Here is a 13,793-nt window from a genome sequence, read left to right as displayed (position 1 = left end):
AATTATTTTTATCATTTTGTATGCAGATGTGGCCCTCCCGAACATGAAGTCCTGGATCCGTCCCTGTATTTATAGATGAGTATTCATACTAGCCGTTAAAATTTTTTTAATTTGATTAAAATTTAATAAAAATTAAATATTAAAAAAAATTTGAATGTTCAAAAATTAATCCGTTGGACTCATTTCAGATATTCCTACAAATAATATCGTTTATATATATTTAAATAATAAAATAAACAAAAAAAATAAAAATAAAATAATAATTCCGCATCTGCACCCATTCACTCTCTTTAATGGCGCGAGCAGATACAAAGAGTTTGGGTGTGCATGCACACGCAGCTTTCTAAAAAAAAGAAAATAAAATGGAGATGGGTGTTGTGTGGATGTTAATAACACCCACCCACAATGCCCAATAATGTGAATGGGCATTAATCATTATTTGGGCATTAGTAACACCCAAATAATGCCCATTGCAGATACCCTAAGTTTGAATCATCAAATGATGAATGAGTGAATTTTTTAGGGGAAAAAAACTCCAATTATATAATATTAACAAGGTTGTCGATTTAATACATTAAAAAAAATACAAAGAAAGAAATGTCATCGATTTGTTTCAGTATTTATATGAAAGAAAGGTCATCGAATTGTTTTAGTATTTATACGAAGTGTCTTCTCTTTATTTTATTTTTTTTGGTTTGAGATTTACTTTTGCCATCAAGTAATTAGGTGGTGCTATGTTACAACATATTCTTCTTTTTGTTTTGTTTTTCATAAATTTTACTTCTAGCGTGAAAATCTAAAGAAATATAGTTATATTTTTGGAGATTAATAATATGTACTAGTAAATTTGGCACACACGTTGCATGTGTAACGAAATATTTTCTGCTACGATTATTTTTTTATTACTTTTGATCAACATGTTATTGGAAAAAAATCATTTGAAAAATTAGAAGTCAAATGAAAAATATGATGAAATTGAAAATCCGTGAAGATGATTGGAGTTAGTGCTAGTGGATTAGTTAATTGATGTAATTTTTTGTTTAAAAATGTGGAAGAAGACTTGGGTGGGTGGGTAGTGGGGTAATAAGTGGAAAGGTGGAGTGAGATGGGGGAATGAGAAATAAAATATTAGATGAAAATAAATACGAATATGTGAAGCCAAATGGTAAAATGGTCAAGAAAACATGGTGTCTTCATGTTAGACTAAAAGAAGCGGTTTCTAAAGGGCTCTCAACTTTTATAAGATAGTATAGATAATTATTACTAGCGACCGCATGTGTGCATAACGTAATAAAGTAAATGAATATTATAGCATTTTTAACATGATTTAATTCAATTTTAAGTTTTTAGTCTATTGATGATATTATTTTATGAGGCAGATCGTTTAATATAAGTTCAAAAAAAGAAAATAAAAAAGTTGCATATTACGAGATACACATCATATTATGCAATAACAACAAAACATTTTATTTTAAAAATTGACATAAAATCTCCATAAATTGCACTTGCCAACAAAACCTGATCATGTAGATCGAGTAGATAATCTCAAATTTGATTTTTGATCATATAATGGACCGGGTGCATCCCTCTGCCTCTGGCCCATCTGACCTCAGCTCTGGGTTTCCACGACCATACTCATGGTCTTCTCCCCACCTGAAAAGGAGAGTTTTTTGCCCTCTTCAGGATTCGAACTTGGACCACCAAACATATATTCAAGTTCAACTCAATCCTGGTACCACGGGGGCTCGCGACCATTACAGATCAAATTTCAAAATCAACTCCCTCATTTATCCATATATTGTGAGATCTCTGTTTATGAATTTCATATATATGTATATGTTCAAAAATAATTATAAAACAAAATCAGTTATTAACTGTAAACACGCATCTCTTCTATTTTTTCATATTCATCTCAAAATAAAGCTAAAATCAATAAAAAGAAAACAAAGAAAACATAAAATTTAGGATGATAACAATAAACAAAAGTAGAATCTAACTAACTTAAAAAAAAAGAATCAATGTAATGTAGCTTACAAATCCAAGTAACATTCGGTCTATATGACCGCATGACTATTGATACATCATATAGTTTTTGCTCAACCTACAATGACAAAAAAATTAAAAATTGAAATTATAATTCTGATAATCTTTCACCATTTCATAGCAATCTTAGAAAAAATTAGAGAATTAATAAATTATCATAAAATTTCGTTGCATGAAGGCATACATATTCGAGTAATAAATAAAGATATGGAAGCAAAAAACACCAAAAAAATTTGGACGCATAGCCTCACCTTGTAGTAAAAAGGCAACCAAATAAAGATTTTTTTATAAAGGATATAAAAGTTCGAAATCAAAAGAGTAAAAGAAAGGGAATGTAAATCAAAGAATAAAACAAAAGGAGAAGATGAATCAAACAAAAACAAACTAATGTTTTTGTTGAAAGTACATGTTTGAGGATAAGTCTTGTGTTCCTTGCAACAAAAAAAAGAAATTTAATATTCAAAAAATAGAAATACATAAAAGAGAAATTCCTGCACGAAAAGAAAATTGCGACTTTTAAATGGTATATGAATCATTCCAATATTCATACAATCAAATTAAGATGCACATATAAATAACAAAATTTGGATTTTTATTCAGAAATTTTGTCAAACAGTTGGCGTATGTGGTTTACCAACGGGCAAGAAAAAAAAATACTATATTACCTTCATTGACAATTGCAATATTTTGACCACATCAGAAATTAAACCAAAATATTTTGTGCGCATCTGCAAATCATACAGAATCCTGCATTGAGATAAAAGAAATTATTGAGAAATACGCCTAAAGAAAATGAGTTATGTACATGCTCAAGATGAGTTTGGAGAGATGAATTGAAAAATTACCTCAAATTTAATCTTTTCAATAGATGTACACCATCAAAGATGAAAATATGTACCAATAACTGAAAATTGTAAAACCGATAGAAACTATTTTAAAAATCTAAAAGAGATAGTAGTGCTTTAAATTTTAAATTTGAAATTGATACACTCACATGAAAATGGGAACGTGGGCAATCGGAGGGGAAAATGGGGGAAATGGGGAGAAAAAAGAGGAGCAATATTATTTGTTTTTAAATAAAAAGATGAGTCAGATTTTTTAAAGCAGGAAGGTAGCTATACTAACGGACGAACGGTTAGTATTATAGACTGAAGTTTAATAATATAGAATGAGATATATAAGTATACACTTAACTGTTTCGAATGAAAGAATATTAATTTTTTTAATATTTATACTTAAATCGTTGCTTCAAATTGTTAAATTATTCGAAAAATAATTTAAAAGTATATGGGATTTTAAAATTTAAAGGAATATATTCTACTTTCTAATTCGAGCTCCCTAATAAAATCTCCACCGCGGATATTATGCGCATATACAAAACTTAACTACAGTGAAGTAAAACTAAACTTGAATCCAACCCCAGTTACTTTATCACTTCCATTGCCAAAAGTACCCCTCTACAGATGAGGGACACGCGTCCAATTTCAACGGCCCAGATCGTCCGTATAGCGGATAACCCTCCTATTTAAACTCCGCCCCCATACAAGTCTAATTGACTTATCAAAAACAAAAAATCACAATCCCGAGAAAAATGGTAAACCCTAAGGTTTTCTTCGACATGACCGTGGGCGGCCAACCCGCCGGCCGGATCGTGATGGAGCTCTACGCGGACGTCGTCCCTAAGACCGCCGAGAATTTCCGTGCGCTCTGCACCGGCGAGAAAGGCGTCGGGAGATCCGGTAAGCCGCTCCACTACAAAGGTTCGTGCTTCCACCGCGTGATTCCTAGCTTCATGTGTCAGGGAGGCGATTTCACCGCCGGAAATGGCACGGGAGGTGAGTCGATCTACGGATCGAAATTCGCCGACGAGAACTTCGTGAGGAAGCACACCGGACCGGGTATTCTGTCAATGGCGAACGCCGGACCGGGGACGAACGGCTCGCAGTTCTTCATCTGTACCGAGAAGACCGCGTGGCTCGATGGGAAGCACGTGGTGTTCGGGCAGGTCGTTGAAGGAATGGACGTCGTGAGGGCGATCGAGAAGGTTGGATCCGGTGGGGGAAGGACTTCGAAGCCTGTGGTGATCTCTGACTGCGGTCAACTCTGAAAGATCTAGCTCCCGGTGTTATGTTATGTTGAGATCTGATACCGATCTTCGCTTCATTTTCTCATCTTCTGTTTTTCCTTCTCCTGATTGTGTCTTAAGAAAAAGAGTGTTCGGATCTTTTTAGCCTTCAGTTTCTGTCCCATCCCATGTTTACTTGAATAAATAAATATTAAGTTTCCCCGAACTCTACGCTTAAATTTTCGATTCACTTATTACTCCATTTCATTCTACTTCACGTGACTTTAGTTTATTAGCAACTTTGTGATTTGAAATAGACACTCAAATCCTAGAGCTTACTATTCAATTTTTGCCCCAAGAACTGTTCTGGACTAAAGTAAACAATATCTCAGACCACCTCCGATAATGGCTTAGAGGGAATAATTTTGAATTTTCCATTCATTGTCGGGTTAGTGGGTCTCGTAGGCCCACACCACGATATATTTGTCGACCTGTTTATCCAATGGGCTGTGGCTTGCCGGAAGGGTTCAGCCCAACTTGGTCTTGGGCCAGCCTATTCTTTTAACGTATTCCAACACAGTGAATCATCAACAGAATTGTCTTTGAGCCTCAAGTTGTTGGGCTTTTAAGTCATGTGGCCATTATTTGACTGTGTTTTGTCTTATACATTAACAATTTCTGGAAATATGGTGCAAACATATATATATACATACCCATTTGACAATGGTGGTATTGTTGGCTGGGCTGTATTTGGCTGGCCTTTTTTTTTTTTTCTCGGATTTGCATTTGGGAAATAATTTCACAAAATGATTTGGAGAAATTATTTCGATAGATGGGGGTGTGTGGTTTGACGTAAGAATTTGATTTGGAATTGTCTGAATCCTGATTATCATTAGTGAGAGAAAGAATTTCATATTTGATGGCTTAAATAAAAAGTGATGCAATAATCATTTGTTCTTGGAAATTTGTGAATAAATGTGATGATGATTTCACTGGAGAATGTAGCACTAAGTACATATATGTTTCTACAAAATTAAAATAAAGTGGTGCATAACAATCGGCTTATGCAGTCAATTGTGTAAAAAGGGTTTTTCCTATAATTTATCACGTTCGTCAATTTTTATTAGCCATTTTTAAAAGTAAACAAAATCCATTCCCTTTTCGTGAATTCGACATTCGGAATATCAATAATTGGTGTAAAACCAATAAAGTAATACGAACGTCAATTTATACTGACGATAAATGGCAATGGTTTCCCTAATTTACAACTCGTGACAAAGAGTGCAGACAACAATTATTATTGCTCGTCAACATATCATAATAATAGATTTCTTGGCGAGGTAACTTTTACTCACTATTTTCCAAATAAATATATAATTTCCCCCCTTTTTCTCGGTGATCTCAAATACATAATCCAGATTCTAAGCGCATATATATATATATATATATATATGTATATATATATATATATATATATATATAAATGACTTTTCAGTTGTCCAACAATGTTTTTCCACTTCGTCCGTAACCAGTAACCCGACACCGGATTTTAGTGGTTTTTGTTTTTGTTTTTTGGACCACTAAAACCCCGTGCCGGGTTTAGGGGTCGCGGACGAAGAGGAGAAACATTGGTTGGGCAGCTCAAAAATTCTTTCATATATATATATATATATATATAAATTTATGGAATTATATCCAACCAATTAATTAGGGATTATGATTTGTCACATGCAACGTACGTGCATCTCTCTAGTATATATATATATATATAGTTCTTTTATGGTGCCCAACACTATATGTCCACTTCATGCCCACCATGTACAATAAATGAGTTGACCGGTACAATAGATGAGTTGACTTGTACATGGTGGGCATGAAGTGGGCATATAGTGTTGGGCACCATAAAAGAACTCATATATATATATATATATATACTAAAGAAATGCGCGTACGTTGCACGTGATAAATCATAATCCCTAATTAATTGGTTGGATATAATTCCATAAATATTAATTTAGAAATATATATAAATTCATAGGTATGCACTATAGAGTTTATAGAACTTAATATATTATTGATATCAATACTCAATATAAATAGATACAGAGTTGTTCCTATGAAAACGTAGAGATTTACAATATAAATCTTCTATCTTAACAATGCTATATACAAGGAAACTACTTTAGAGATAATGTTTGTATAGGTAGGTTGAAATGATACGAGATAAAGGAAGAAGATGATATGAGATAAATACAAATATAATGAATATCTATAAGAATATTTGCTAATAGGCCCCTTCAAGATGGTGATTCTTGAAAACAGCAATCTTGAATGTTAAATCACGGAGTCGAGCGGAATATAGTGGTTTTGTGAGAGCATCCGCCAGTTGATCTTGAGAGGAAACATGGGAGATGCACAATTGCGATCGTTGAACTAATTCGCGAACAAAGTGATAATCCAGTGCAATGTGTTTCATACGAGAGTGGAAACTAGATTAGCACATAAGTTGCCTCAATGTTATCACTATACAGAACAGGTACAGACGGCAGGGAGACGCCAAACTCACGAAGAAGTGAGGTGATCCAAGTGATCTCAGCTGCACCAAGCGAGCAACCGACCGTTGCTTCTTGAAGCTCCATGAGATCGGATTGGAGCCCAAGAAGATGACATAAGCTGTTGTAGAGCATCCATCATCGGGTTTGCCAGCCCAGTCAGCATCAGTAAAGCCATGCAGAGATAGTGCAGCATCCTTTCAAATATGGAGACCATAATCAAGGCCGTAGTCAATGCTGCCGGAAATTGTGTTGCAACCCATCAAAGAAATATCCGGTACTGTTAAGTTACCCGGCTCCAAATCCCTCTCCAACCGTATTTTACTTCTTGCTGCCCTCTCTGAGGTAATGCTGCGGTGTGTGTTCGACATCATGATTATTAATTATTGATCAACATTTCAGTGTTTTTTGGGATTATGGAAGTGTGAATCTACTGGGATTGTGCAGGGCTAATTGCATCTACACCCCCTGTGAAAAGTTTAAAAGGCATAAAATCCCCTGTGTAAAATTAATAGCATGTTAGACCCTATGTTTTAAAAAAATTAGCATAAAAACCCCTATGAGAGGGTATAAATGTGCCCAAGTTTGTATAACATAGGGGTGAAATGTGCTACATTTTAAAAAACTGAGGGATGCATTAGCCCATTAATATTTTTTAAGGGGTTTTATGCTTTTTAGACTTTTCACAGGGGGTGTGGATGCAATTAGCCCGGATTGTGCATGAATATGGGCATATTTTTTCTGTTATGTGAATTGAAAATGCCAAGTTTTCGTCTGATTCTAAGCTGTTCAGCTTTATGTATGAATATGAATAATATTGAGAAAGAAAAAGCTCGCTAGTATTCTGAAGATTTAAGATCCAAATTCACACAAATTTAAGATTTAAGATAAGAAAAATACTCAAATTCACACAAATCTTAGTCTTCACAGTTGGGGGTATTTTCGTAACTAGGAAAGATGATAAAAAATACTCAAATTCACACAAAAAATATATAATAAAAGTTAAGTGGGCGCTATCCTACCTAATATCACTTACTAAATATAAGATAGTATAAGAATACTTAAAATAAAAAAATTTATATAGTGTACTTTAAATCTTTTAATCTATCTAATATCTATTTTTATTACTATTATAAATATATGAGTAATAATTATGAATTAACTTAAATATTTTTAATTTTTTTACACATTATTTTTCTTTTGGAATGAGATCCAACACTCGGGCTAAGCTGTTAGCTATTTTGATTGGGCCCTCACTCTGCCAGGAATTTGGATATTTCTCTCTTTGGTTGGAGGTTGACATGCAGACTGTCTTGGCTATTATTGACTCTGACAACACTAGCTGGGACCTTTGTACAACATTGAGTAATATTTATCTTATTTTATTTAATCACCCGATCTTCAAATCTAATATTTACATGGAGGTTAATGCTGCTGCTGATGAACTTGCTAACATAAGGATCATCAATCAGGGTTCGAATATTATTCCTTAGGGTTAGCATGCAAGGAAAACTTCGAGGAATTTGCAGGCTGGACAGAGCAGAATTTCCTTATATTAGGATTAAACATAAATAATTTTATTGATGTATGCAATTTCTTGAGAGGTCTTGGTCTAATTCCCCTCTCTTGTATTTTCATTTTTATTGGAATAAACGGGTAGGGGTCCGCCAAACTCCCCTCCACAACAGGCAGTTTTTTTCAAAAAAAAAAAATAGATTGTCTAACATGAGAGCTACAATATAAATATGTTTTTAGTGTCTTTTCGATATTAAGATGCAAAATAAATCTTACATCATAATATATAAAATTTTAACCTTATAAATAAAATAATTCAAAACATATATAAAATATAAAAAAATTCAGTACAAATACAATCAATTGTTTTTATTTAAAATTGTGTTTTATTCTGCGCAAATTCTTGTCAAACTTAGCATTTATGGATTTGACGCATATTAAATCAACAAGCTAAAGAACATGTCGGTTAACGAATTAAGTAACCACATATTTTTAAATGTCCTTATTAGTTTTTATCTTGATAATTTGTTTCATTTGATATTATTATAACTAAAGGGAAGAAATTTTTTTTTTTTCCAAAAAATGCTCATGAGGATTCAATTACTAACTCACAAGGAAAAATAATTATCGACATACTACATTGAAAATTTTCTAATTAATTAAGCACAAGTGTTGAAATTTTTCTAATTAATTAAGGAAAATTATTTTACAATGATCATATTTAATTCTTTTGGACTAATATCATTTGCTTCCTAAGATATTCATCACGATTCTATATTAGTATGTTAATATTTAAACCTGAATTATAATGTTTTTTATAAGGTCCGAGATTAATTAGAAATTAATTCGAATTTAATTTAATTTTAATTCGAGTATATTTAATTTGGGAATATTTAGAGTTGCGATTTTAATTCTAATATTCTTAAATTATTTAGGATTGAAATTGAATTAAAATAAGGGCCGAGGACCAAATTGCAAATATTGAAGAACTGAGGGACTTAAGTGCAATTTTAATTAAAGTTATCAGATTTGTGTTGGATTAATCAGCATATGCACGTGTACCTTCAGTCCTTATTCAGAAATTGAGAAACAGAGTCGAGATCTTCTTTGTTTTCTTTGGAAATTTGATCTTCAAATACTTGTAACTTTTGAACCGGCTGTCCAATTTCGATTCCGTAAATTGTTCTGGAATCCTTACGACGAGGGCTTCAATCTCGTGTAAGTTTTATGATGTTTTATATGGACTTCAAAATCAGTTTGTGTCAGAGATCAGATTTTGAGTCATTGATCATGTTAGTTGGTTTATATGCGATTCTATCTCGAAACCGGATCAAAGTTGGATTATTGAATGGATTGATTATGATTGCTAGCATGTATATTGAGAATTATGGTTGTTGATAACAAGGTTGGAATGCTGGTTTTTGAATTGAGAACACGTTTGAATAGAATTGAAGTTAGAAATGATTTCGGGATTTCGTCGGTTACCGATTTTGAATCGCTACGACGTTTAATCAAGTTTTTGGACTGTTTTGATATTTGATAGCTAAGCTGAAACACTTATCTTGATGATGTGAATGTTATAGAATTTTATTCTTCAGTTTCAGTTGAGTTTGGAAGGCCAACGACTCGAGACAACGACTTTGAACCGAAGAAAGTTGATTGAGATTTGAAATGCGTTTGATCGATGATTTTATGATGTTTTCGACTGGATTTTGAGATGATAGATTGAAATGAAGTTTGATATATGTGTTATGATTGTATCTTTCAGATTTGAAGAGTTCAGAATCGAGATAAACGAAGGTATAATGACGACATCGTGAAGTAGGGACTTTGAAACTCAAGAACGGCTATTTTTGAGTTGGCCCATAAAAACCACATACTTGTTTATGTTTTGATTTGATTATGATGTTGTTGATCCATCTCAGGTAGTGGATCTTTACATTTGAGTTGATATGATGCTATATTGAATTGATTCTATGCCAAGGTTGTTGTTAACCTATTTTTGCGAGTCGGTTACGAACTCGTTAGATGGATATCCATGTCAAGATCAGTTATGAATCTTGATGGCCTCGAAGTTATGTGAATCAATTCGTATTTGAAGCATTAATTTACTCTATTTGTTGAGTCGGGTTTAAATAGAGTCGATGTGATGTATTTAACGCTTTCTGTATGTTGGTTATACTGAGAATCGTTTCTCACCGGAGTTTATCCGGCTGTTGTCTTGTTTTGTATGTGTGCATGACAACAGAGAGGGCAGGAGCTGATCATCGACGTCATTGACAGCTGGGAGAGAGTTTAGCACGTGAGGACTTGGGTTGTAGATGAGATCTTGAACTTTAGAAGCATTAAACCTTAGTTATGTTGGTTTTGGAATACATGTATGACACTCGCGATAGTTGTTGTCGTTTACCGATCTTTAGCGACTTGTTTGATGTAATAAAATGCATGTATAAATGCTTGAGACCTTGTTTATATGTAGATGCAAGTTTTGGAACTTTGAAACCTGCCTTGTATTGATTATGGTAGTGAGATTTGATAGTGTATGGTTTTGACAGCAAAAAAATAGTTATGCAGAGTTTTCTGGAATTGGAGGCCGCTCGATCGGCAAGATTTCACCGATCGAGCGAGGCATTAAAATGCAAAATAGAGATCTTGAAAAATCTTGCTCGCTCGATCGGAAGGATTTGACCGATCGAGCGAGACCAAATATGCTCAGACCCGAGAGTTGAGTTTCCTTGCCCGCTCGATCGGTAAGATCTTACCGATCGAGCGAGGTGCAAGTTTTTAAAATTTTTTTATTTGGTTTGTGTATTCTTTAATTACTTGATTAATTGTTTAGTAATCGTTAAATGCCCTAAGATGAGATTAGCAACCCGAGATCCCCACAACAGGTGGTATCAAAGCATAAGTTTCTCGGACTGAGAATAGATGAGCGGGGTAGATCGAGTCTTATGTTCTGATTTATTTATTGTTTTCATACTTGTATGGTATATGATTCCTTGATTTCAGATGTTACATTGTCACATGATGTTGTGATCATTTGCGAAAAATATGCCGTACAGTGTTTTGAATTACATGCTATCTGATTATCTGATTGAAGTAATATCATGCATTGAATAAGTATGAATCAGAACTCGATCTCTTGAGAAGACATAATTATGCCCAACAGAGGAAGAACTGAAACAAAAATGTGTTATGTTATGATGAACTGTGCACTAATCTATTTGATTATCAGATATGCCTCCCCGACCAGCACCGAGGGTTAGACAACCATTGGCAGTGAATGTACAAGAACAGACAAATGCTGCACAGGTCCCAGTGACAGCAACTGAACATGGACAGGGTAGTACTTCTACTGATGAATTTAGCGATGCTAATCCGATGGAGAAACTTCTGAAACGATTCCAGTCATTCAAACCACCGAAGTTACACGGAACAGAGAACGTTGTGGAATGTGAAATTTGGTTGGAAGATATTGAGCAGTTATTCGAGTCCCTCGATTATATAGATGATCATCGTGTCAGACTTGTGATTCATCAACTACATGGCCTTGCCAAAAGTTGGTGGATAGCGACGAAGAGAGCATTGGAAAATCAAGGTACGGTTATTACCTGGTTTGTATTTCGAACTGCTTTCTATCAACGGTTCTTTCCTGTGTCTTATCGCAAGGACAAAGGAGCAGAGTTTGCAAGTTTGCAACAGGGACAGTTAAATATCAAGGAATATGTTGCAAAGTTCACTAGTCTGTTGAAGTTTGCTCCACATATTGCTGTTAGTGATGAAGCTCAAGCCGATCAATTCATCAATGGCTTGAACCCTGATGTGTTCACACTTGTAAATTCGGGAAGACCGAATACCTTTGTCGATGCTCTGAATCGTGCAAAGGGAGCTGAAGCAGGGATACTGAGGCAACGAGGAGCACAGTTTGTGCCACAGCCAGTGAGACAATCACAAGAGCAGCCACAGATTCCACCACCACCTCGATTTGATGCTGGAGATAGTAGTAGTGGAAAGAAGAATTTCTTTAAGGGCAAAGGCAAATAGTTTAAACGCTCTGGTGGTAGCTCTTCGAGTTCAAGTGGATCCAAACAGTTCAAGGGTGGACAAAAATCTAGTACTTCTGATGTTTATTGCACCAAGTGTGGTGGTCGACATACCAATGAGCAATGCCGAGGTGTGTTTGGAAGTTGTCATATTTGCAACAAGATGGGACACTTTGCGAGAGTATGTCCACAGCGAGGTTCTGAAGGTGCTTATGGTACTGGATTGTAGTAGCCCGTAACCAAAATCAATAATTAAGGAATTAATCATAATTACTTGGGTAGAGTTCGGAAGCTCCGAAGGTGAGTTCGAAAGCTCCGAACAAGATCGGAAGCTCCGATGCAGGATCGGAAGCTCCGATGGTATTACGTCAGGCATGACGTGTGGCAAGATCGGAAGCTTCGATCTCCCCTATCCGAAGTCAACAAGTGATATTTTGACACGTGGCAGATCAGGATCTTTGGAAGCTCCGATGGCAGGATCGGACGTTCCGATCGAGGTTCGGACGTTCCGATCGAGGTTCGGACGTTCCGATCGAGGATCGGAGGCTCCGATCGTTGTCTATAAATAGAAGGCCGAGAATTCATTTTCAATTGCCAATTCCGGATTTCCTCTTTACTCTAGTCGTATTCGAGTTGTTCTAGCCTTCCTAGGCTTGATCCGGGAGTCGTCGAAGCGTTCGATAGTCGTAGCGAAGTTGTGCCCAAGTTCTGGAGGCATCGACATCAAAGGGCTAACGACGGACGAAGGTATATCTTTTGCTTCCTATAAATATTTAGGAGTATGCAATAGCTTAGTTAAGGCTTTTAGAGTACTATAATGATAGTAGTATCATTTGGCAGTGTAGAATAGACTATAGGCGTGGACCTAGAGTTGGTAGAGCTTGCACTGTTTTGAGGTACGAAAGTACTGTTCGAGATATCCTGACTGAGTATGCATGTATTATGTGACTGCATGGTTTATATGTCATTGATTTATGCTGCATTCATTTGCATACTGAGCTATCTCATTCGAGATGTCTGTTAGTAGGGTTTTTCCCTATCCTGTTAGTGGTTGGACTTCCATCGATTTGGGTCCGGCATATCCACTTGTATTATGGTATGGGAGCCACCTCCTGAAGCGACGGCACAGCGTGCTACATACCAGGGCCCGGTCTGTCTCTGTTATCTGATCTTTGACCTCGAGTTTATAGGGAGTTCACTTTGCATGCATGTATACTCATACTCTCGTACTGAGAATTTTATGCTCACGTCTCGTACTCTGTGTTTCTGGACACCCTATTCCATGGGGCAGGTTTGCGATTGGACGAGGCTGGTGGATCCAAGAGGGGCTAGGCGGTGGTTGGCCAACTGGAGCTTCGTCTAGATTTTATTTCTGTTGTTTTGGGTTGATACAGCTATTCGATTTGGTTGTATAATATTTGGATAAATTACAGATTCCTTTCCTTGGGATTGTATTTATTTATGTTTTCCGCAAGTTTATTCTGATATCTGTTTTATTAAGTTAATTGCATGCCTAAGTTCTGTTTATTAGGTGATCCGGGTAAGGGTCACTACATTTATGGTATCAGAGCATGC

General features: G+C 35.4%; 1 protein-coding gene and 1 long non-coding RNA gene across 3 annotated transcripts; one reads left to right on the top strand and one right to left on the bottom strand.

The window, feature by feature from the left end:
• Nucleotides 1-1,449: 1,449 nt before the first annotated feature.
• LOC140894472 (uncharacterized) lies at nucleotides 1,450-3,168 on the bottom strand. Of its 2 annotated transcripts, XR_012153840.1 has the most exons (5): nucleotides 3,038-3,168; nucleotides 2,889-2,947; nucleotides 2,709-2,790; nucleotides 2,035-2,101; nucleotides 1,450-1,653 (listed from the first exon to the last, which is right to left on the bottom strand). It is a non-coding gene; the product is annotated as an uncharacterized lncRNA (long non-coding RNA). The 2 variants fall into 2 exon arrangements; XR_012153839.1 differs by lacking the exon at nucleotides 1,450-1,653 and having other exon boundaries at nucleotides 1,986-2,101.
• Nucleotides 3,169-3,603: 435 nt separating this feature from the next.
• On the top strand, nucleotides 3,604-4,334 carry LOC140860140 (peptidyl-prolyl cis-trans isomerase 1). Its single transcript, XM_073262970.1, has one exon. It carries the CDS (start codon nucleotides 3,635-3,637, stop codon nucleotides 4,148-4,150), a length of 516 nt encoding a protein of 171 aa, XP_073119071.1. The 5' UTR covers nucleotides 3,604-3,634; the 3' UTR covers nucleotides 4,151-4,334.
• Nucleotides 4,335-13,793: the final 9,459 nt, after the last annotated feature.

The sequence above is a fragment of the Henckelia pumila genome, chromosome 4 (assembly GCF_033568475.1).
Source record: "Henckelia pumila isolate YLH828 chromosome 4, ASM3356847v2, whole genome shotgun sequence".
Taxonomy (NCBI): domain Eukaryota; kingdom Viridiplantae; phylum Streptophyta; class Magnoliopsida; order Lamiales; family Gesneriaceae; genus Henckelia; species Henckelia pumila.
The sequence above is the reverse complement of the archived record's forward strand: the minus strand, read 5'-3'. Positions and strand labels throughout refer to the sequence as shown.